This window comes from Mustela nivalis, assembly GCF_964662115.1.
Source record: "Mustela nivalis genome assembly, chromosome: 1".
Lineage (NCBI taxonomy): Eukaryota > Metazoa > Chordata > Mammalia > Carnivora > Mustelidae > Mustela > Mustela nivalis.
The window spans coordinates 61,330,768-61,356,869 of NC_139020.1; the positions used below are offsets into that span (position 1 = coordinate 61,330,768).

Genomic DNA, 26,102 nt, shown 5'->3' on the forward strand with positions numbered 1-26,102 from the left:
TTTGGCTGAATAGGAAAGGACATTTGAAAATTTCTGATTGGTCACAGACCATACAAATTATCCTTTGGTGTAATTCCAGTATTATTATTATCACTGCAGAAAATCAAGCAATATGATGAAGGAAGCCCAGGAGAAATACATTTGATTTATTGAGCCTTGTTTTTGTTTAATCACAGCTTGAAGGGGTTTAGGACTGCATTCCTGCTGCGACTCTGATGTTTATCCCCAGTCAGCTTGATGAGCCATGTAGAGTGGGGTTGGGGGTGGGGAGACCCTCCAATGAAAGATATTAACAGTGAAGCAGCTGAAATTAAACATGCATTTCTGTTACTGGAACAGAGGAGGGGAAGTTCTCTCTTTTTATGATGGGAGGATGGAAAAGGACCTTTGCATCAACCAACTGTTTATAGACACCTCAGGCACTGCATGGTAGACACGTTGTTTTTTACCTAGATGATGACAATATATGGTATTTAGTTAAATGAAGGTGTTTTGTCCTATAGATACGACCAGAGTGAGGTAGGCATGCTTTTCATAGACATTTTGGTATTCCAGTGGCACTATAAAAAGAGTTAAGGATCCTATATGTTAATATTTGTTCCCATGGAAAACTGCATTTCACATGGATTGCCACCTTGATTGGACAGAAGAAAAAAAAAGGATTTGATTTCTACAAAGTTAAAGTCCTTGTAAGAAACAGGGGATTTAAGAGGGCATTATCTTTCTCTCTCAGCCTCACACATCAGCTATCCCAAGTCTCCATGAACAGCTTTTCAATTTCTACCAGCAGAAGCCCGAAGTATTAGTAGTGAGATAAACTACAGTCTCTATATTGGATCTAAAGAAGCTATCTACAGTCTATCTACAACGTCAAATCAAACCCGGGTCATTCTCCAATCAACAATTCAGTGTGTGGGAAAAAAGATCAAGTTCAATAAAATCCAACGTGCTCCATTCCAGGTCCAGACTGTTTTTCAATATCCAACAGCTGTCCTTTGTGAATCGTGACTGACTTCATTTTGTTCCATGTTATATACATCATAAAGCATGATCAGATAAATATGTGAGTTTGTGGCTGCAGAATTGCTCTCACAAAGGCACAGTGACAATGTTCCAAGCTCATCTTGGATGGAGCATGACCTCTTTGAAAATGTTATCCATTGGGACACATGTGTATGTGTGTGTTTGTCACGTCAAGATATCTGCAAGATGGCAACATGATAAAATGGTGTCAATCTTTGCAGCAAAACTAGAAGATAAATGTCTTAAAATAATTGTGGCATGTCAGGAATTCAAAATGGGATATTTTCCACGAACATGAAGTTTCATGTCAAGTCTAAAAAACAGGCACATTTTAAGTCTTATTTTTAGTATCTGGGATAAGAAACAGATTTCATTAATGTTTCAGGGAACAATTTTATTCAAGAGAGTTCTAAAAATAGTTTGGACCCTTCTTAAAATTTAAGAATAACTTTTTTTATTAAGCTGTCTAGTTGATCCTTGAAACCTTGCAATCCTCATTGCAAATATAATTAAAATAAGTTTGCATATATGTGAATACATACATATGCAAAACATCACGTTATTGACACTGAACATCCTCACCGATTTCTGGCCTAATTTTTAGTTTGGGCGAGTGTTAATGATACATGATCCGTGTTCAAACTTATAAAACAGCAGCTTTCTACCTTTAATTCTCAGCACACTTCCTTTACAGTGTATACAATAATCTTGTTTAATTGGATTTATTTTTTCCACACTAGGCCCCGCATGGCCTACTCTCCATTTTTTCTCAGGTCTTTGAGCGTTATTTGCAAATCACTTTTCTGGAATTTAATTTCAATGGTAGGTTGGTTTCATTTCAGAGTTTTTTGTATTGTTTTAATTTTATTTGCCAATTTGCCTTTAAATAGCCTCAAGCTAGAAGGCTGGGGCTGTAACTTGCATCTAAATGTGATGTAGGAGGCAAAATTTAATTTGAGTGTGTGGAAAGTTTTATGAAAAGGAATACAGAATGACTACCTTATTTTTTCATTTGAGTTTTCTAAAATAGGCATGGTTAAAAGGAAAGGCCCTCGGATTAGCCAAGATTTTCAGAAAAATGAACGTCCTTGTAACATGGCTGAGTTCAAACTTCGACAGCACTAGATAAATTCATTTCTACAATTCCAAGGACTTCAGATTCAGATTGTATAAGTCTCCAAATGTGAGGGTGGCCAGTTGGAGGATTTGTATTTTTATGAGCTGCAGAACGTAACTGGCTGTGTTCCAAATATGTGAGTCCACAGTCACCTGTCATACATACTAATTGAAGAGAAAATTGCTTTCTGAGTTTGGCGTCATCTCGCCAGCAACTGACCAACTTAAGTCAGATGACAGGTCTGTTAGAGGCCTATCAGCTGGTGTGGGGACAATGGATGGACTCTCTTTTGAAGGTTTAAAGAAAAAAAAAAAGATTTCTATTGTATGTGAATTTTGTGAATTGTGTCCCCCGGTTTGTGTTGTGCACATTATAGATGATGGAGAATGACCCAGCAACAGAACTATAGTCATAAAAATCATACTGACCTTGAATGGGATGGGGGATTGTGGGTGAAACACGCTCTATAGGGGAAAAATAGTAAGCATCATGGAGAGTTTATATAGATCTGTATTTGTATCTCTTTCTATATATATCTTACTCATGTTCAGCTACTCAGATAATTACAAAACAGAAGAATTTCCAAGCTTATAGGATTATATCTCCCGTGAAGCATTTGTCTGTTCTTCCTGCCAACACCAAAGTATCAGAGAGCTATTAGTAAAATTTTAAATCGAAAGCCTTTAAAAAAAATTAGCTAGAGTAGGAAACAACATTTATTGTGGCAATCCTATACACGGGATCCTACCCTACAGTGAAAAAACTCAACTACCGAAATTACAAGTTTTTTGGAGGGCTGGGTTGAAGGTATATAAATTAGTCGTGATCACATTCAGTCATGCAACTTCGCCCTGGTTCTGGTCTCTTTAACTCATGAGAGATGGACCCATGATAGCTAAGGACACTTTTCCCCTTCCTGAGTCCTACAGCTCCTATCAGTTTTAGCCACGTATGTAGAAAATTTATTTTGGGTAATACTAATTCAACTTTTCCCTCAGGTATTTCTTCGATTCTAACACCAGTGCAAGGGTAATGCCAAGGAAATAAGTAAATTGACATGACAATTTTATTTTGTCTCTTGTGATAATACAACCTCTTGTGATAATACAATCCCACCTGAGATTTGATCAACCAACCAAATTTACTTGATGATACACCCTGTTGAGTAAGAAAAGTCATTCTTTTTTAAAAAATTATTTATTTATTTATTTAAGAAAAAGCATTCTTTTGAACACTTGAACTTGAGCTTACGTGTCACTCACAGACCCATCCGCAAGCTACTGATCATAAATTGATGCTGCAAGCAGAGCTCAGACTTGAAGATATCCCCTATTTATCTTATCAAAACCCTAGGTTTAACTCGAAATCCTCCTCTGAGGCTCTTTCAGAGAGCGAGAATGGTGTATTAGGGGTCACATGCATTCCTCGCTGCCCAGAAACCCTATAGGGCAACATAATTAGCCTGCACTTTATATCCCTCTTAGCTGTTTGGTTAAATAAGGACTAATGATAAATTGAAATCAACAAAAATCAAGATAATATTCAAATTTGATCTGCCTGCCATCTCGCTCCGTCAGTTTAGGGAGAGTAGATTTTGCCTGGAATTTGGACACTCAGTACATCGGGATGCCAAGAAAACCCGGTCTCCTTGCGGAAGGAGCTTTTCTCTAGCTTGGCTGAAAGTTGTAGCTTAAATGCCAAAGTTTCCTAAGTGCATTAAGATGGAACAGGTCAATAATAGCACAGTGAACAATTGTGTCTTAGTTACACAAGTGTCAAATAGAAAAATGGTTTAAGCCTCCACTGGTTACTTGGTATTAAGTTTCCAGCTTTGAAAATAAATAGCTAAACTGCCTTCAGCATTTATGGAGCAGCTGGAGACTACTGTCCCATACGATACTCTATCTACTGTATTTTATTTTTATTATTACTATTATTATTCAGACCGTTTAAATGATTCAGCTTAATATTTTCTCATCACAGTGTTCACAGCTGGGTAAATGCACTCTGCCCTCATTTCCACAAGACCATTTATATCCCTGAAATCATCTCACTCACCCTCCTCTCATCGCCCTCTCAATGGTTTCTCAGCTTGTTACCATCATCTTAGCTCCACCCTAATTCTCCTCATCTCAGCCCTACCACTGGTTACTCTCACCCTCTAACTCCATCTTACTTACTCCTTTAGATGCTTCCCCACCCCAGCTTTTCGTCCTTATTCTTCTGTCATCGCTCTGCTGCATTTTATAATTCATGCCCAGGGTTTGTGGGCTCTTGAAAGAGTGTAATGGGAAGTGAGATCACTTAAAATGAAAAAGAAATTCTTCAACGTTTGAAACTCAGAAGTAGGGGAGGGAGAGAACTTAGCTGCTATGTGCTTTGTCTTTCAGCTACTAACATTTGGGGAAGTCAGCCGAGCTTAGCAGGTAATTGGAAGTTTCTTAGGAATAGAGCCCTAAGATTGACCCCAGAAACATATGTTGTGGCTCTTAGTTAAGACCCTTAACTCTGATCATCGGTTTCTTGTCTGTTAAGAGTGTGTGTGTGTGTGTGTGTGTGTGTGTGTCTGTGTGTGTGTGTGTATGTGTGTGATTGGTTGATTCTGCTGGGACACCATGAGATAAATGGGGCATTAACACTTAAGAAGAACCTCTGAATTAAAAGCACTTGAATGACAAAGGCTGGAGTTGATGATAAGGTGTATATATGGAGGTAATTTATTAACTGAGATAAGATTTTCTTTTCTTTTTCAATGGGTATTGCGGATGTTCTGTAAACTTTTTGGAAGTCAGCACATTCCACACCTATTCCTGAAACTAAATTATGTCCAAATGCCCATCTATTTCTTATTGTAGTCACAGAGAGCCCTTGTAAAAAGTTTGCCGCCAGTCCTTTCAAACCATATGTGGTAGTGTTCCAGTAGCGGCTCACATTGTTTTATTATGTGTATGTGGCATCCAGACATAGCTGGTTAAGAGGCTTTGCCAAGTCTTAACTAGCATCATCAAGTGGTATATATTTAAACCCTGAACCCCTGAGGTGATAACTTAAAATGGTTTCTAAACAAGTAGGGGAAGCCCTCATTTTAAGGGCTTCCTCCAGTGCTGGGTTGCTTAGGTAATACTGGAAATTTAATCAAGTATAGGCTTACAAGTTAATGATCTTCTAAAATTCAAAAGAAAATTTGAAAACCTCCTACACACTGATGTGGTATGGCTCAGTGTAGATTTCTCTGCATTTTTATTTTTTTGTACTTATAGCTTCAAAATGCCTTCCCAATCACACATTTCTCTAAAGCAGAGGGTAATTGATTAGGAGGAGTGTCCGTTAACATATGGGAATATTCCCGTCCTGAGGTCAAGCCCTGATCACTAGGCTGGAATATTAGTTAGGAATCTCCGTGTGCCAAAGATAAATCAACAGTCTAACTAATCTAGGGGACCCGTGTTGGTGAGGGTTAATGGAAATGAAATGGGAGGTGACCCACAGAGTCTGAGGTGGGAAAGGATGTGACAATATTTAGTACTGGGAAGACCTTGATCAGTGAAAAAAAGGAGAAAGAAATTATCTATCGCCTCATTTCCAAATTACAGAAGATACATTTCCTAACATTTTCTCCACATACACAAGCTTAGGTAACATATTGATCTGGAGCCTGGATTTTGGAAACAGATTACTCGTTTAAATCCCAGCAGCTTTACTTAGCTGCTCTAGTTGCTTAACCTCTTTGTGTAGTGGAGAAGTAGGAGTCCCTACTAGGACCTACGATGAAATGAGATCATGTATGTTAAGTGTTTGGCGCAGGTGCAGAGCACCTTGTAAGAACTGACTTGATCAGGAGTGACCACATTAAATTCATCACCTTATCCTTCCTCCCTATCCATTGTGTTAAAAGTAACTCAACATAAGCATGGAAACAAGATAGGTTTCCTTTGTGGGTGCATGGTAGTCCTCAGTGTGGAAACAAAATCTGCGATGTTCCATGTGCTGGAGATGGACCTTCTCTTGGCATCAACAGAAAACTTCCTCCATGTGGTGCATATCCCCACAGCTGAGGAGGACTAAGGAGCTGAATCTTTGCTGGTACACACTGTACTGTTGGACTAATGTGTTCAGAAAAATTACACAATGTAATGCTTTTCCCAGGATGGAGAAAAATATATAAAGTTGGATATGATACAGCTTGAGGTAGTACAGTTCTCGGTAAAACAATGCTGGAATGTGTGGAGAAGGAAACAAAGGAAAAAGGAGTGCTTCCACTGGCTTAGGAAAAAATTACTGTGAATACAATGTATTCTTGCACTTTCATTTAATTACTTTGACCCTTCTGGAGAGCAATATTTGAATAGACAGTGGAGGACAAGAAGAATCCGTGACCACAAACTGACCCTGCGTAAAAAGTCAGCACATGTCACTGAGGTGGACACTGGAAATGTGCTGACACCCCTGTGAAGATGGATAATCACGAACTCTTTCGGGGCTCTGGCCCTCCAGTTTTCCTGGCTACCTCCTTCTGGCTGGCAGCAGCTCACCAGCTGCCTCATCTGCTCTGGACCAGCTGGGTCAGCACAGCTCCCCGCTACCCACACAGTACTCTCTGTCAGGGCTGTGGTAGCCGCCCCTCCCAAGCATCTCTCCCCTTCTGACTCTGTTCTGTGGAAAAGTACCGCCACCAGCAGTGTCTTCCTTCTTCCCATTCAACCCATCTACTTTGAGTCCGCGTAATGGGCAATCTGTTCACTTAGGTACTTCCTTCCCCCCCTTCTTCCCTCCTTTCCCACCTCCTCCCACCCTCTTCCTCTCTCTTTCTCTCTTGCCTGTGTGACTAGAGTTCCACAGAGCTGTATTCCCAAGGATTCAGCTATCATGGCTGTCACAAGGGGCCTCCCTGTGGTCACAGTGGGGTAGGCATGGTGGAAGTGCCCTTTTGGTTGGTTAAGAAGTGCAGCTTCCCCCTTAACATGTCCATATTTGGGTCTTGGGTCTAAGAAAGAGGGCAGGTGTTCCACTCATTTTCATCATGATGCCTCTGAAACTTTCCCATACGGTGGGAAACCAGTTACAAACCCAATGCTGATGCATGTGCTGCCCAATGCAGAGTTGATGCCTAAGAAAGCTGCTCTGCAGAGGGCAGTGTGGACCCAAGGGGAAACAGTGTCCCTTTAATTATGGTGCTGTGCACTTCCCTATCGTATAATTTCAGGTGAGCTCTGTGAAGTCACAATGTGATTTTGATACACTTGCCCAAGTCTGTGATTCTCAGCTTACAAACAGAGATTCTGTAAGATTCTTGGCATTTCTTAATTTTATGGGTGGGTCCTATAAGTGGACTTTTATGACTAGGGCAATGGTATTGGAGGGCTGGAGATTACCCTTCATCACCACCAGCACACTAGCGGTAGGTATCTCCATTATCTCTGACCTAGCCCACCCTTCCATCCTCCTCCACCGTCCTCTCTCTGTCTATAGGTGTCATTTTACTATTTGCAATATATTAGCATGCTTCTTCTGGGTGGGATACAAGGAAAAATGCTTTAATGAAAATTATAGTTGTTTACTTTCTCTAACCTAACGGTTCCACTTTCTGTATGAAACCTCTTAGTAAGTGTATGTCGTTCTACTTCAGCAGGTTATGTTAGATATGTCAGAATCTCGGATGCAGAGTGGAGGCTTTTCCCCCCTGTTTATGGAATCCCTGATGCCAAGAATGAAACAAGTAACTACATTTCTTAATAAATACCTTCTCAATTGTCTTGAGGTATTGGTGTCTCTAGCTGAAGTAAAGAACACTACTGATGTTTGGTCTTTGGAGACAAGTAAACAGGGATATGAATTTTAAACTTTGTATTAAAATTCCTATGATTTTAAACTTCAAGAGTTTGTATGACTGTATGCCATCAAACAGTGATAGGTTGAAGTCAACACGAGTTTTAGGTGAGAAACTGAAGCCCAGATTTAGAATAGTTTGTGGTGGTTGTTTTTTATAAGCAGAGTTGGATCTTGAACAGTTATAAAATGGCTTTACTACTTCATCTCAAGAGAACTTTCACTTAAATTGATTTTTCTCCTAAAAAAAAATATATATATATATATATATATAGATAGATAGATAGATGAGCCTACAAGAAAAAAAATATATAAATATATATATATTTATATATATATTCTTGTAGGCTCATCTAAATCAGATAAAGCAAGATGGAGACATCTCTCCTGGTCGTAGTATTTCTAGCTTTTCCAACTGAACATGTGCAGGAAAAAAAAAATTCCTTGTGGTTTGTTATTCCAAAATCATAATAGTAAAAGGTGAAAGATTTATGCGATCTGAAGAGAAACGAGAGTATCCAAAATAATAATAGTAAAGCTTTTGGACTATCTCTTAGTCAAATGAACTTTCTGGCCCATTTGTTTGTTTTACTCTCTCTGATAAACATTTTCCTATTCCAAATTCCATTTTCTTACTCCCGAGTTTTGTGATCAGCTGAATGGGACTGATCGCTAGAGAACTATGTAAAAATAAGAGATTACTAATGGAACTGTAGACTTGCTTTCCTATTCCAAATGTGTCATCTTCTCCTAATCTCACCTGTCATCCTTCTGTTTCTCAGGGGGCATTTGTGTTTATGCTCATAGCTTCAGGGCCAGCAAGGGAGGGGGTCAGATAGCTGATGTAACAGCTACTACAGAGTCAGGCTCTGACATGGGCTCTCCTACGAATACCAGGAAGTTAAAACAACTGAGTCCTCTTCAGTTGGCCTTAGGATCTTCTCTGGTCTTTGGAAATGCTCCTCTCTCCTACGATTTTATCTCTTCCAAAAATATGTCAGGTACATAGTGTTTCCTGCTGTCGTATAGAAATCTTTCTGCAGCCATTTTTCTTCCTTTAGATTTTGTATCATGTTTTAATCATTCACTCCATCATTTCTCCTGTGTTGTTAGAAATACACTTTCTTTTCCTAGCCTCTCCCTTCTCCCGGCACCTTACCCAGACTCATGGAATTTTTCTTCCTCAATCACTCTTACTAGGGCCATTTTTTAACTGCCATCCATGTTCCAGGATCTTACATCACCTCTGTTCCTTAGGGAGATTTCTGTTCTTTGAATATTCTTATAGTTAATCAACCAGGGGGAAAATAAAACAAAACAGAATTTTTTTTAAAAAGTTGAAAAACAACAACAGCGACAACAAAAAACCACAAAGTAGTTATCAAAAGTAAGCCAGGAGATGGAGAGAGAAATTATTTCATTTGTAAATCCTGCCTCATGCATAGGGATGAAGGGCCTGTGTTTTTGTTTCAGTGACTACATTCTTGTTTTTGTGCAAGTTTACCTTTAATAGGTAACATAGATGATAAGGTAAGTCAATGATATTCGAGTTTTCCACTGGAGAACTAGTTGACTTGTTCTGGTGAGTCAGGCCCTACTTTGGCATACTTACTGAAAAGGACTAGGCTGGCATTGGTGACCCCCAGATTGTTGGCAGCCACGCAGGTATAGTTGCCATAGTGCTCCTCAGTGACGTTGGTCACCGTCAGGGAGGACTGGCCCTCCGTGCTCTTAATCTCAAGGCCATTAGCGCTGTTTATCCTGAGTTCAAACACAGAAGAGTAAAAAGAAACACTGATGAAGACTTGGTGCAGTAACCCCTTTTTCATCATGATACTGGCGGACATAGAAAGAAATGTAATAGTTAGAGCTTGTGGTTTCCTGCTCAATTCCTTATTTTAATCGTGCAACCCCATATCATCAGAATCAATGTCCACTGACAGAGAAAACTCTGGAATGGATGAGTTTATCGGGCTTTGGTTTCTGCTACAGGTAAGAAAGACATGCAGGTCTTTCTAGGAAAGTTAGGAAAACTTTCTGGGAAACGACCCATTAAGCACCTACCTCCCTCTTTGCATGTAACCTGAATGCCTTGGGGCTTTGGGTTAAGAACTACAGGCCCCAAAGCACTTAATACAGAGATGAGAAAAAGAAGAGTTTAATAGTGTTAACCCACATCATGACAGAGGAACTTGGTTCTGTCCCCAAGATCACCTGTTGGAGCGATGGGGGCCCTGCTCATTTGGAACATACCTGGTGTCATCCCGGTACCACTCAAAGTCAGGAGCAGGCACTGCCGAGGCCTCACATTTGAGTGAAGCTTTCCTCCCTGTGGTGGCTTCGTTGCTCTTGGATTCTGTGATAGTGGGAGGATCTGTAGAAAAGACAGGCACACTGTTGACACTAGAGTCAGAGGGTGCTGCTGAGTTTCCCTGCGAGGCGGACTCAGAAAAGATGGTCTGATCTGAGAACTGCACGAAAGGAATCGCTTCAAGCCTCATTCACATGAATTTTGTGATCAGTTGAATGGCACTGATCACTAGAAAATGAAATAAAAATAAGGGATGATTAATGAAACCATAGACTTGTTTTACTTAAATGGGATACTTAATAGGGTTTTATGGCGATGGAATTTAGGATTTCTTTCTCTACTCCCATAGACTATCAATTGTTTCAAGCATAGATTATAATATTTAGGTGTTTTTTTCTTTTCATAAATTCAGAGGTGATACCAAAGGACTTGGGATTTTAAATGTCTAATTTGAACAATTTTTCTTTCTCATCATTATTATTATCACCATTATTGTTATAGTTTGAGGTGGTAGTAAGAAGTCTGGTGAAAGCGATAGAGGATTAAAGTTCTCCCAACATAAGTTCAGCATGATAATCATTGCAGAGATTCAGAAAAACAAACTAGTGTTAGATGCTGACCTCTTTTTTCTAAGTGTTTCCTTATTGCTAGGACCCAAGTAAATTGTGCTTTTGTGTGTGAGTGTGCAATTGAAGTGTACCCTGGCGCAGAGAAGCCTGCCTGGTGTGTCAGTTTTCTGTGTGGGTGGGCAGTTGTACACTTGATATGTTCTGCTTAGAGTTGGGTCTGCAAAGTTGTAGCAGCCTTGAAATGAGCTCAGAAACGCATCTTATATTCTAATTTGCCATGATTCTTTAAAAAAATCCTACAGAGGATGGAACAAGTGTTTACAGGTCCAGAAGGCTGAGCTGGGTGGTAGATACAAGCTCTTGCCTTGATGATGCTGTATTTGTACAGGTTATGGACCTTCAAGGAGAAAAGGACATTTCCGTCCAAAGGTCATTTGGCAGGAAATGGCAAGTTGGCTCTTTCACAAGTCAAAAATAGACCCAAACAGTCTATTTAGATTTTGTAGAGGAGAAAGCTTATTTAGGGAAATTAGCAAAATAAACTCTAGTACACAAAATTCATTTAAATCTCTGCTCTTCAGCACTTGGTCTGGCTCACTCAGTTTTGATTTTTATTTTCATACACAAAACTGTTTTCCAAGTTCCCTGCCTATAGAAGACTCGGATCTTATTTTTTTTTTTAAAGATTTTATTTATTTATTTGACACAGAGAGAGATCACAAGTAGGCAGAGAGACAGACAGAGAGAGATGAGGAGAAGCAGTCTCCCTGCTGAGCAGAAAGCCCGATGTGGGACTCGATTCCAGGCCCCTGGGATCATGACCTGAGCTGAAGGCAGAGGCTTAACCCACTGAGCCACCCAGGCGCCCTCTGATCTTAGTTTAAAAAGACACACAAAACCATGAGGTTTGCAGTTTTCTCTTCCATTTCGTTTTTATATCAGCTTGGACATCTTGAAATTACTGCCAGAGACAGGAGGAGTTAAAGCACATTTGGATAAGCATCACTAGCCATATGTAGACAGATGTGCCAAAGTGGGTGGTGGAAATGGCTGTTTTATTTTAGACCCATCTACTCATTTTTGTAAAGACACAAAGAAGTAGCCAGATGAGTGGAAAGAACCCTGGATTGGAAGCTAGGAGTCCTGGAATTTAATTTCAGTTTGGTTGCGTGGACCTCCCATCACACAGTTTATCTTACTGAGCCTTGGTTTTATTACCTATAAAGTAAGGGAACCACACTTTAATGACCTCTACTAACCCTTACAGCTTTAAAAACAAAAAAAAAAAAACAACAAAAAATCCAAAAAACAATTCTAGTCAAAACTGCCCATCATTCACAAATGGGCAGTTGGTATCATTATGACCCAGGTGTATGTTCATACCCATAACTCATTTAACCCTTAAATTATTAACTTTTAAAATTACAGTTTATTTATCTGTTCCATGAGTTAGGAGTCAGGATTAACAGTCAGAAACAGGAAACCTGAGGTCAGATTTTGACTCTTCTCTTAAACAGAACTATGGCCTGCCCAAGTGTCTACACCAGTTTGAACTTTTTCTTTCTCTTCTTTTGAAAGAATGAGTTAGCTTTAAATGATCTCCAAGGTTCCATTTAAAATTCTTTCATTTGGTGATTTGCTGTACGGATCATTAGAACACATTAGTTCAAAAGATCATGGAATAATTGGTGGTAGTGGTGCTGGTGGGGGAGGTATTTGTATAGAGATGGGGCACTGAACAGAGGTTAAGAGCTTGGATTTAATGTTTGATAGACATGAGCTCAAATCCAGGCTCTATACCTCACTGTCCTTCCTCATTACAGAAGATCATGCTTTGTCCAGAGTCACTTTGCCTCACCTTCCTCAAATGAGGATGCTGGAACCAGAGGCAGGGAGGTCACTTGGAGAGTACTGAAGGAACCCAAGATAGCCCGCACTAGGTTTGTGATAAAGGGGATGGAAGGGAAAGGACAGAATTGAAATTGAGAGATATGAAGCCTCAGAATTGACAAGAATAGATATGAAGGATAAGGGAAAGAAGGAGCAATGTCAAGTTTCTGGGTTGGGGATTTAATGATGCCATCCATTGTGAAAAGATCTGTAAGCAGAGAAATGGATGACCATGAACAAATACTAGTTTCCCATCCTTACCTCTTCACTGTAGTAGGTTCTGAAGCTGCCAATGACTCCACAATATGTAGCATGCTGGCCAAAGAGATAATCTTGTTTGTGATTCTACTAATTTGTTTAATTTCTCAATGTGTAAAAGGAGTTTTAACCAGTGTTTGTGAGTTTCTGAAGCCACATGGCTATGAATGACAAACCCTTAATGATGCCTACCTTTTTGCTAAACCAGCCCTAACCTGGGTCTGACTCCATACTTTCCATCACTTCCACCTCTGACACTCATGTCTGTGGCAACTCAACATAATAAGGCCATGGAACATGGCCCCCAGCCCCTCCACCATGGGATGAGGAATCCATCTTGTGGGAGAGTTCTTCCTCACTCTGGATGTTTCCTTCTATGTGGTGGGAGCTTATTTAGTATACCTCATTGTTCTGAGACTCACAAGGAAGGAATGATTTTGACTGAAAAGTCTGGAAAGAATAAATTAGATTTCTTTGGCCCATCTCTTTCCTTGCTTCCTTTTGGGACCAACCTTCTGGCAGGGAACAGAGGTTCTCCTCTGCTTCTCCACACTAAACTCTTATTCAGGCCCTCTCCTTCCTGCTCTCAGGTGAGTAGGCTCTCTCTCCTTCCTGCCCCATTTCAAGGCTGCCATGATTGGAGAGATAAGTCCCCCACACTAAGTACCACTGCTAACCATCTTGATCTCTAATAATGGGGGCAATTGGGCCTCTCATACATCTCCTTTACTTATTTCTCCATTAGTGTAAACCTGAATACCTATGTAGTAAGTTACTTACTAGCTTCTCAGAGACACCAGGATTGTAAAGGTGATAGCGAATTAGGGTGTATTAATTTGAGGATAGGATGACACTGGTCAATTACAAAGGCCAAACACTTGCTTCTCTCCTTGAAAATCTAGGATGTTTCTCCTACCAAGGTAAATTCACAGATAATGATAAATGTACAAAGAAGTCATTGTTTCTAATATTCCTCAGATGACACAACGGTGCAGTTCTGTTCACTCATGGCTTATTGGAATGAACATTTCAAAATTCATTTGTAATGAATTTTGTATAGGTGAGGCTAAGAAAAATTATTACAAATCACATTGCAGCATGCCTAGTATAGTCAAAATAATAGATGTCCCTGCTCAAAATATTGTTATAATAAAAATGTAGCTTAATAAAAATTCTGCAGAGTTCATTGTTATTCTTTATGTGACTTTGGAATAGCCTACAATTTTCAAAAGACTCTTCCAGTCTTTATTACTTCAAAATATTAATAAGGACTTTCTTCCTCTTAAATCACCAACAACAAGAGTTTTTCAATTGGAATGAATAGGATAACAGTGACAGTAGCCTAGCAAACAAAACATTATTCTTTCAATCATCCTAATTTTTGGAATAATAATATAAAAGAAAAAAATTCTTAATAAAGGTCTCAACTTGTGTGCATTTACCATGTGTTAGCACTCTACTAGGCTTTTGGTATTCTTTTCATCCAAATAATAGCTTTTGGACATAAGGCTTATTAACCCTAGTTTATGAATGAGAAGACAGACCTACACAGGGTTAAAAACTTTTCCAAGTTCACATAGCCAGCATTTGATGGAGTCTAGATCTGAACCCATGTTTTGAAGCCTATGCTCTGAACCTCTCCGGGCTTCCATTTCAATGAGCTCCTTTAAAAAGAAATGAATTCCTAATAGGGACAAATAGCCAGTTAGGGGAACATGTTGGTAGCTTAAAATATAAATGTTCTTCTATTACTAAAAGGTACCAAAAATGGCACAGCATGCAGTGACTTAAGGGGTATAAACCCGCATTAGAAATCAGGAGTTGTGGGCTCAGTTTCTGCCTGTGCCACTTAGGTTGTCATCACCCAGGGGTGACATGTTGATCTCCTGGGGTCCCCCACCTATAAATGGTGTTGATGACCCTTGTGATCTGTCTCACAGGTTTGATGTAAAGATCGAAAGAAATCATATATATGAGAGCATGTTTAACACCTGAAGTGATTACTTTTATTATTATTATTGCTATCATTTGATATTTATTACTTGTATTTCTATTATTCACATGGTGTTTTGGAAGGAAAGAGGGCTGTGGAGTTAGACCTGAGTTAGGATCCCAACTCTTCCTACCACTCACAAGTTCTTTGATTTTATGGCCAAGAATGCTTATATTCTCTGAGCTCTGTTTGTGTCCTCTCTGTAAGAGGGATGATTTGATTATCTTTTGGGATTAGTGTGCAGTGATGCACCAACAGAGCAGGGGCAGAGAATAGAGGCAATAAGAAAGGTACTATCTTTAGAGAATTTAGAAATAATAATAAAATGAACTCAAAGTAATCTTTTTTTTTTTTAATCACTATGTCCCAGAAATAGTAAACTTAACATAGTAAATAATGTCAGTGATAAAGTAAATACCTCCCTGCTGTGGTAGTTCAGGCCCAATACACCTCCCTCCTTGGTTAGCCACTGTCAATGTCATGATTACAGTGACTCATACAAAACCTCTAGCACAGTCTTGGTACTCTGAAGGAATTCAGAAAATCATGGTTCTTGTTCACGTTGCAAAGTTATGGTAACATTGTTATAACTTTGGATGCATACTATTTTCTCTGGGGGTCCCATAATGGAGTCATAAGCATGAGGACATGTCTTTACTGACACCATGCCAAATATAAGAATAAACTAGAGGTTGGCATGGAGAATGCATAGCTGTAGTTGTGAATATCCAGAGAAAGTAGCCAGTCTGGTTCCATAATGAGCAGTCATTTTCCTGAAATCTCATCATTAGGTGATTTTTGGATCAAAGCACTGAGTTAAATGCAGTTAAAATGTGTATATATATATATATATATATATATATATATATATATATAATCTGGAAACAAAGGATGTCTCCAGTTCCAGTGGTAAATTCTATGGTAACTAACCTCTGCCTCCTCTCGTAAATGGCTATCAAAGGTTAAGGGTGAGCCTTAGAAATGCCAGCATTCATGCCCCACTCCCCATCTGTGTTGAGTTCATTAGTTCTAGACATCAGTGTGGAGGCAGAGCTGAGTTCACATGGAGACAAGTAGAGGGGGAAAGAAGTTATAGCTTGGTAGTGTGAACCTAGTTGGAGACATCATTGTGAGAAGGTGGAAAGCAGGAATCTTAGCTGGTTAATGGTATGGAGGGAAGTCTTGAGAATTGGGGGCAGCTTTGGAGAAGTATTTCTGCAGAAATAGGAAGAGTTCAGTGTAAGGAGAATCCAAATAAACTTAACAGTCTGCATTTATTGAACGTTGACTATGCACTAGATATGATCCTCAGGATACGGGGCCACTAAGATGAGGTAAACCCATAAGCAGCCACTTTTAATCCACTGTGAGAAGTGAAATTGAGGTAATCTGTCAGAAAGGACAGTTGTCTCTAGGGATGGTACCTGGAAGAAATAAGCAGCTGTGCTGTAAGTAAGACACAAGAAACTAGAAGTCCTGTCTATTGTGCTAGGAATAAGCTTATTTAGTTGAAGAGATTTCAAGTCAATAATTTAGCTTCTGTAAACTCCAGGACCTCTCACGACTTAGAAAATAGATGTTGCATGTCAAATGGCTATATGCAATGCTATAAACCAACTGTGAAGAAGGATTATCCAAGAGAAATAAAAAGGAGAGGCTGTAGAATCCAGCTTGTGAGGTAAACAGGGGAAACTGTTATGTCTACATCTTTTACTTACTGCTCTAACTTCTCAGTGTCCAGCAACAAATATCTGTTGGCAACTGAGTAAATGAATCAATGAAATGCTCGTAGGAGAAAATTACCAGCATTAGAACTTTTTTTTTTTTTTTCCCAGTGGTACTCAGGGTCTGTTTCATTACAATAAGCTATTTAGTCATTATTTATCTTAGCCATCCTGGTCCCTGAACTAATTCCAGACCCTGAGTTTTGAAAAGGAAGAGGAATCACTTTAAATAATGTGACACTTTCACAATACATAGGCTTAGATGAAGTGATACAGGTAATACCGGGTATTTCTTGGTAGGAACAAGTTTTGCTAGCCAGACCTGGTTCTGTAATTCAATCCCGGAGACTTTATCTACTTAATACAACTACATTTAAATAGGACAAATTGCATGAACAGTACAACAAGTACATGGCTAGTTGTTCTAATGTGATACAAACCCAGCTGACGAAGTGCTGGTTAAAAAAAGGTGACTTGAGTTTGGAGAAATGTGAAGAGGGTAGACCTTACCTGTGAGATTTTTACCTACTCACTCAGTCAACATTCACTGAGCAATTTTTATAAGGTCAGGTATGTGCTAGGTGCTGCTGGTTAGGGCATCCATTCTGTATGTTTAAGCTCATTATAAAACTCTGTGTAATTTATTGTTAGACATCTCAGAATCTTGAGGTTCTGTCTATATTCTTCCATGGTTCACTCATCACTAGGAAAAGCTCACATCTTCATAAAAGCTTTTTCTTAAAAATTATCAGTATTTTCTTCTGCTCTAAGTTACACTGTGGGGACAGTCAAGAAGGAGCAATGTCAGACTAATTGCGCTAATAATAATAGGGCCCGGGCGTCTGGCTTTGATCTTGGGAACCATCTGCAATGCAGACCACTTTGATGTTTCACACAATGGAAGCATAAATATTTTCTATGTGCTCCATGATTGGACTTTCCGAAATCTAATTAAGATGAAGGTCAATTAAGAGAAAATGAAATCTTAACTCTAAAAGTCAGAGAAGAGGTGGAGGAGGACGGCATGGCTGTGTGTACATAAAAGAACCTAACTAACCTCATTATAAACTTATATAAACACCCACAGAAATTGCCTTTCATGTGAAAAAAAAAGATCCTAAAGCATTTTATAACACTGAGATCATTAATGTGTCTTTGAAACACACCCAGCACTGAAAAAGAATAGTAATACTGGCATTTCAAAACTCTATTCCTAAAAAAAAAAATCGCAGGCAGCTACAGGATAAAAGCATTTCAGAGCTCATCAAATGTATCCCTTGCTTCTTGGAAATGATTGCCATAAGTGTCTATGGCAGAGTCCTATGTACTGGATTCTTCTAGGGGTGGGGTGAAGAAGATTTCACTGTCTCAGAAGGCTGCAAGGTTAAAGCAGGGCAACGAGAATGGAGCAGCCTGGCATAGACCAGGTCACTTTAGGCAGGTTTCCTCAGCTCTCTATGCCTCAGTTTCCAAATTCATAAAATCGAACTGATGATGTTTATCTCATGCATTGATAACCATGAGATAACCAACGCATCTCATGTAAGAATTAAATACAATTCCATTAGTCCAGTGCTGCACATCGTAGGCACTAAGAATTGAAAATGCCTTCTCTTCCTCTTCCTCCTGAGAATACTGGCTTTAGAATCAAATGGGCCAGAATCTGAATCCACTTTCTTACACTTGCTTCCACATTGGAAAGTCAATTTTACTTCCTTGGGCTTCAGAGTCTTAAACCCTAAAATGGAGTCAATTCTATCTACCATGACAGTGAATTTATATAGAATCGCTGGTATATAGGTGACTTCACGGAGGGCTTAAAATAATGGAAAGTAACTCATCATGGTCTAAACTATATTTTCAAACATGGGTTAATGTGTTTGTGCATGTGTCTTTGTGTGCCTATATACATGCATGTACGTGTGTTATATGTGCAGATGTATGTATGGGTGTGTAGGGTATGTGTGTGTATGTCTGTGTGTGTGCACCAAATGCATAGGAACTATAAGGATGTTCCTTTGTCCCTGTCACTAACCATGATTGTGTGATGAGGGAACTTGAATTTGAATGATGTGAAAAGTCACTCTGAACTGAACAGGGTAAACGAATTCTCTTTATTCCTTTGCTGGGTGACATACATCATATGGATCCGCCCCCGCCCCCTGTCTTTTTGAACTACATCTAAGGATCCTTTCATCTGGGAAGTTCAAAGTATGCCCATTACCTATGCATCTTAGTGAAATCTTCGTCTCTAATGCCCATACTTTGGGACAAATAGATAACCAAACTAATTTATCAGGTATCCCTTGTAGCCGTCAGGGACATCGGATACCTGACCACAGTGACTTAAATTTGTTCTCAAGGCCGATTAGTTAAATAGCAGAGGAAGGGTTATTGCATTCTGATAAACAATGCAATAAGAGAAATTCCAGTTGAAGCAGAATTGAATTGTTTCTTTTTCCAAAGTGGTGTGACATTGTTCTCCACAAAGACCAAAATAGTGATTGCCAGAAATGCTAGGGCTGTCTGATCATGTTTTCTTAATTCTGTCGTCCCAGTAAAAGACAGACTGTATTGTTAAATGCATTATGGTTTATATTTAGAGTTGGTAGAGTTGATTTCTCTCATTCAAGGGCCAAGTCCTGCCCTTGGATGTGTCCAATGTATAAATGTGCATCCCTGACCCGAGGAGCATCTGCTTGAAATGCAATGTTCCTTTGCTAATGGGATCTTTAGAGCTTGCCTGTGGTGGAGGTGGGCCCTGGGCACACAGCACCTGCTGGCTTTTGCCATACTCACAGTTCACGGTGACCTTCACTTGTCTGACATCCGCCGAGGAGACTTCATTGGCAGCTTTGCATTCATATTTGCCCGACTGCTCCCTGGTGATGCCAAGAATTTCCAGATATTCTTCTTCTCCTTCAAACTCTCTCCCTAAAAAACAGAGATTTGCATGGTTGTTTTTTAAGTTTCAAATATGCAATAGGACACCTATGTTTTCTTTACAGAAGCAGTAAATGCCCACGACTTTTTAATAATTTGACAATGAGCTTGTCTGAGGTCAGGTCCCACAGAAGCAGACCCCAAGACAAAAAGTCACGTGAATGTGATCACAGAAGGAACATTCTCGGGAAAACCCATGAGGGGAGTGGGGAAATGGGACCTGGAAGAGGAAGAAGCCAAGAGAGGGTGCAGGTCACATCCCTCAGAGAGTAACTTGGTTTAATCCATCAGGGAGGTCTGGGGAGTGCACATATCCCACTCAAACTTGTCCTGACTGAGTGTTCAAGAAGCTGAAGTGTTTATGCATCTACACCCATTAGTGACTCGCTAAGGGCTCAGAACATGTGGGAATTGGACACAGAGTTGTAATGGTTCAGAGGGGCTACTGTCAAAGCTCTATTAAATACACCATGCTATTAAATCCACCATGTGGCAAAGCACACTTCTGACCAAAGTTGTTGTTAGGAAAAGTGGTTTCCTTTTGAGAAACTCAGTCTTCTCCCTCAGATTATGTGGAATTCTGTTTACAAAGGTCATGTTCAAGACTCCGTCTTGCAGCTATGGTTTCCGTGCTCGGTGTCAAGCTACTTCGTCACTGAGACTTTCATTCAGGCCAGGATCCAGATCCACAAGGAGGTGCTGCTGATGCTGTGCTTTGTGACCGACTGTGGTAGGGAGCTCAGTATCCCTGGCTTCATCAGTTGGTATTAGGGCTCTGGAGGTCCTTTTTGGAAAGTTCCATGAAGTTGGATGTGTTCATTTAGTAATGAATTTAGTCATGGAATTTCAAGGCAGGCAGGCTTGTTTAATTCCCCTCCGGTGGAGTATAATTGACTAAAAAACTTGCTTCTTGGAGAGGGGTGGGGGTAGGAAGAGAAGGAATAGGAAGCAGGAAGAGAGGAAAAGGAACCGAGGGAAAAGAAGGTGAAAGGGGAAGGGGGACTGATCAGGGGAGGAGCTTGGCCAGAAAGGCCTCCTGACTTTAACTCCAGCTAAACTGAACCCTGTTTACACCAAATTACAAAACCCCATTGTTGTTGGGTTAGGCTAAAGCAGCTGGGAAGGGTGCAAAAGGACACAGTCCTGTCCCGTGAAGAAATCTTGCTCTTGGTCATCCCACACTAAATGGTACCAATTAATAGCTTGACTCAAATGCCACAAGCTGTTTTCCTTTTCTGGAAATTCCCCAATGGCCAAATCAACATAGCAGACAGCTAGCACAGAGACATATTCACTGTCTAAATATGTCAGCCAAGCCTGTTAACTAGGATCCCAATAGAACACAGGGCCTCTTTGATAACATCCTATAACACAACTGTCAGGACTGTTCCAAGCTTCAAGTATCCTGTCAGTTGTCATTATCACTAGTGTTGAGGAAACTATACGATCCTAACAATAAAAGGCAGTAGTTATATAGAATTATCTGGTACTCGAGTCCTGCACATTATCTAACACATGTTTCTACTGAAAATGCTTAAGAATAAGTCTATTAAGGAAATAGCTGCCTATTATCTATCAAAGATTAATTTTTTTCCTCTGTCTGTGTTTTCACCTGTTTTCTTCTCCACATTCAGGGAAGCAGCCAGACCTGACTTCACATATCACAGAAGGAGAATGCAGTAGGAAAGAAAACAGAAATCTTAGGAAGTGTACTAGTCCACTGTATTGGATGAGCTGGGAAGAATTTGGGCTTAAAGGAAAAAAAAAATTCTTTCCTGCATACTTGCAGCTGTGGATGGAGAGCTGTGTCAACTAATTGATGCTAGAATCTTATGGCTAAATGCAAATACCGTGAAGACAAATGGCAATGTTGACAACTCCAGGCCAAAATAGGTGTAAACTCATTAAAAAATCTGGAGTGCATGGGCGCCTGGGTGGCTCACTGGGTTAAGTGTCTGCCTTTGGCTCAGGTCATGGTCTCAGGGTCCTGGGATTGAGTCCTGAATCAAATCAGTTTCCCTGTTCAGTGGGGAACCTGCTTCTCTCTCTTGCCTCCCCCCATTGTGTGCCCTCTCTCTCTCTCTTGCGAAAATAAATAAATAAAATCTTTAAAAAAAATCTGGAAAGCAGAGGTGGAATTGATAGTAAGACAACATTACTGATTTTGATAATAATGGTGGATTGTAATAAAATAAGAGTTTGGTTCAGTTAGTAAAGTGTTTATTAGTTGGTTAGTCTGGTTCTGTTTGTTAGCTAGTTAGTTAGTTCGATTCAGTTAGTTAAGTGGCTCAGTTAGCTAAGTGCCTGACTCTTGGTTTCTGCGCAGTCTTGATCTCAGGGTCGTGAGATGGAGCCCACAGCAGGTTCCATGCTGAGCACTCCTCTGCCCCTCTGTCACCCCTCCCCCTGTTTGTGTACTTTTCCTCTTAATAAAAAAAATTAAATCTTAAAAAAAAAAAAAAGAAGAAGAAGAAGAAGGGTTCAGAATGATATCTGAATGGTGTAGGATTTCTGCCTTGCTGGGACCCCACACCCATCAACCTCATTCCTGGGTAGGTCCTGAGATGTCAGTGAAAGAGAGAACCAATGCAGTCTTCTTAGAGATGGTCAACAATGCTGAATTCTTTTTGACTCACATAACATACCTAGAAATGGTGGGTAGTGAATCCCTACCTTGCATTTAGAATTTCTAAAGAATATGAACCTGTTCCAGGAGAGGGAGGATGACTCTTGGCAGTATGAATTAAGGCAGTTTGGGAAGATGATAAACCTATGAGGGTAGACACTCAGATGAACTAGAGAAAATAAAGTGGCGTTTATTGGGGTTTTGGACCTGGGATTCTTACACGCTAATATAGGTATTAATAATCCCGCTTTTTCTGGTAAGCTGATAATAAAACAGAGCGTCATGGGATGAGGTTTTGATTCCACATGTCCAGGAAAAATCTCCCCCAATACCACTGAAAGACAAAGGGGAGTTTCTCTTACGTGCCCCATCCATAAGGCGGGAAGATCATTTTGCTTCTCCCTTGCTCCCTTGTTCCCCAGCACACATGTTCAGAGCTGTTTCAGTAGACCGGGGAGTCTCAGTGTACAAACAAAATACAGGTAAGAGAAGATAGATGGTCTTCCTCCATCCATTGATAAGAATTTAAAGTATTAAACAACACCTCTGGGCCTTTCTTGTCATTCTTCCTTTGTCTTTTGGATCCTTCAGTTGAAACTCTTATACTTCCTGGCACTTCCTTTTAATGTTGTTGTTGTTATTATTATTCCTACTCTTGAGAGAGAGCAGGAGCATGGGGAGGGGCAGAGGGAAAGGGTGAGAGAGACTCTTAAGCAGGCTCTACACCCAGCACAGATCCCGACTTTGGGCTCCATCCCAGAACCCTGAGATCACGACCTAAGTTGAAATCAAAAGTTCCACGCTTAACCGACTGAGCCATCCAGAGTCCCATGGCACTTCTTGATGGTCTACTTTTCTTACACCCGCAGGGACTCGGCCCACAACACATTATCTGTCCTACTTCCCTTGAGCATTTCTTATTAAGCCACAGTGATCTGAGAGGAAATGGGAGCTTTTCTGTTGCACAGGATTTGGCACAGATTAGTTTGTTGAGTTAGCTGAACTAAATTAAGAGACACAAATAGAAACTAGAGTCAGATTCAAGACATCATATAACTCAAGAGAATGAAGTATTGAAAGGTGGCTCGGTAATTCTCTAAGAGAAGCTGGTGTATCAGTCCCACTCCTTTCGATGATCCTCACAGAGCACGTTTTCACTGGGGGAGAAAGAGTGTGCAGAGTCCTCTGCTGTTGAAAAGCTACACAGGGCATCTCTGGCTGTGCCCTGAGGGTGTATTTGCTGTGTGTAGTTATTTCACAAAAGGGTGTGGCGAGGGAACCTGGGTGTCTCAGTCACTTATGCATCTACCTTCAGCTTAGGTCATGATCCCAGGGTCCTGGGATTGAGTTGGGCATTGGGCTCTCTGCTCAGTGGAGCCTGCTTCTCCCTTTACCCCTGCTCCCTGCTTGTGCTCTCTCTCAAATAAATAAATAAAATCTTAAAAAAAAAAAAAAGTGTGGCAATACCAACAGAGCCCCTGAGTGGAAACAGTCACCATGACACACCTTTTATCTGATCAAGTGCAAGTTTTTGTTCAAAGGATGGAGTACATGTTGTTCACCTTGAGTCAGAATTCTTTTTTTTGTTGTTGTTTTGTTTTAAAGATTTTATTATTTATTTGACAGAAAGAAAGATCACAAGTAGGCAGAGACGCAGGCATAGAGAGAGGGGGAAGCAGGCTCCCTGCTGAGCAGAGAGCCCGATGCAGGGCTCTATCCCAGGACCTTGAGACCATGACCTCCCAGGTCCCTGAGATCATGACCTGAGCAGAAGGCAGAGGCTTAACCCACTGAGCCACCCAGGCGCCCCTTGAGTCAGAATTCTAAAATGGGCTCAGATCCTCTTGCTCCTTTCCCTTTACCCCCGCCCCCAACCATATCTGTCCCCCTCAGGGCACTTCCCCCTCCTTTCTTTCAGTTCGCTCTGACTAGCTGCTCTCAACCCAAGGGTCCTGCTGCCATTTCTCTCTACTCTCAACCTCAAGAAGGCTTTCGGGCCAGAGCGTGACACTTGACCTCTTGCAAAGTTCTCCGGCTGAACACAGCCCTCTGGCTACAACGTGGGCTCTTCTCTTGTTCCTGTTATTTTCTGCCCTGGCATAAATGTTTACTTGAAATGCAAATTTCAATATTTTGGTATTTTAAACATCTCAACCTATTTCCACAAGCCTGCTCACGTCGCCGAGTGTTGTATTTATTCTGGGATCTGGCGTTTAGTTTAAATCTCCCTCCGCTTAATGTGCTTTTGTGTCTCCTGGCAATTTTCAGCTACCGGGCTAAATAACGGCTCGTCCTCCTCGGTGGGCGCGCCTTTCAAACTCTTGCACATAATTAGCATATCCCCTCGTAGTCACTGTTTACTCAAATTGTACATATTAGTTCTTTTAATATTTCTTCATAAGTCAGAAAGAAGGGCCTAGAGCTAACGGCGAGAGGAAAGTGTTCTCTTCTGTGTTCCCTAATGTAGAAGCAAATCAGCCAGGAATCACGCCAATTAAAGTATGCCAGGTGCCAGCGTCTTAGCAGCTTCGGAATATTGTGCTTTGGTGAAACTTGGGGAGTTCACATCCAAAACGTTGATTGATGCAGATTTCCAAGGTCAACCAGGCATTTGGAAGCGCGGCCACTTGAAATGAAATACATTTCCCTGGCACTGCTTTCCTGCTTCTCCCTTTCTCTCCTCCCTCCCTCTCTCCCCACCCCACCTTCCCCTTCCCACAGACACACGTGCATGCGGACAAATAACAATTTATTCACATTTAACCATTCACTTGAACTTTTAGGAAATAGCATGCAAATTCACTAATACCCCAAAATTTGCTTACTAAACAGAACAGGCCTATTCCTGAAAATTCCCCAGAGAGGACAACAAAGTGCTCTATTTGAGATAAAAACAAAACAAAACAAAAAAAGACTACTATCCTAATAGTCATCATGACATCTTTCTTTATCTTTATTTGAGGTATGGGAAATGGCCTTTAGAAAACCTGCTAAAATTTGAGCATTTTATGACTTGCAAAAAGTCATAAATGAATCTTTGTATTTCAAAGATTCAAACACGCTAGGAAAGGGAGAAATCATTTTTCCTCCCTCTTCTGAGAAATCTTAGCACAACATCTCTGCAGATCATTCTTCCACAGAAAGAAATGGGATTGACATTCTCTTTACTCTCCTAAATTTGAGTATTTACAAGTAGATGTGAACAGATTAGCTTTAACACAAACACACATACAGATTAATGAAAAGCAAAGGAATGGAGCTTGTATTGTAAGGTACAAGTGTGCTCGAATGTGTGTGTTTGCGTGGGCCTGTGATTGGAAAGAAGAGTGAACAGGGCAAGCAAAAGCAAGCTATGAACTTCTACCTCTAAAAATAAAAGAAAAAAGGATTGCAAATCAGTGATGCCATTTGAAGTTTTCTGTGCTAACTTCAAATGCTGTAACAAGTTTCTGTTCTTACAATACGTTTCATGTCTTTTTTTTTTTTTTTCCTAAGGACATACTCACATGTTCCTGTCTTTGCTTCCTTCCCTTTTTTTTTTTTTTTTTTTTTGCACATCACGTTCTATACAAACATGCTAAAAAAATGGAAAGGAGGAAAAAAAAAACACAAGAAATCTAAAAAGAAATATGCCTTCGATGGGGTTCTGTTTGTATTTCCAGCCATGTCTCCCTCTAGACCCTTTGAAGTTTTGTTTCTCAGCTTCACAACCCAGCTGAGAGATCCTTTAGCATTTGACAGTGTTTCTGACCAAAGGTTGAAACAGCTTCTCATCCCCACCTCTCACCACCCATCATGGGAGGATTGAGGGGGCTGGTAAAT

The 26,102-nt window shown here is 40.3% G+C and overlaps 1 protein-coding gene across 3 annotated transcripts in view; it reads right to left on the reverse strand.

Annotated features, from left to right (window-relative positions):
• LSAMP (limbic system associated membrane protein) overlaps positions 1-26,102 on the reverse strand; it is a 652,933-nt gene that overhangs the window by 30,712 nt on the left and 596,119 nt on the right. For 2 of the 3 annotated variants that reach the window (XM_082742308.1, XM_082742309.1), the window contains exons 4-7: positions 19,511-19,645; positions 10,220-10,340; positions 9,579-9,727; positions 2,569-2,604 (exon numbers count right to left, since the gene is read on the reverse strand). In XM_082742308.1, coding sequence (XP_082598434.1) covers positions 2,569-2,604; positions 9,579-9,727; positions 10,220-10,340; positions 19,511-19,645 — 441 coding nt within the window. The remainder of the gene's footprint in view (positions 1-2,568; positions 2,605-9,578; positions 9,728-10,219; positions 10,341-19,510; positions 19,646-26,102) is intronic. The other variant, XM_082742310.1, reaches the window with a different exon arrangement.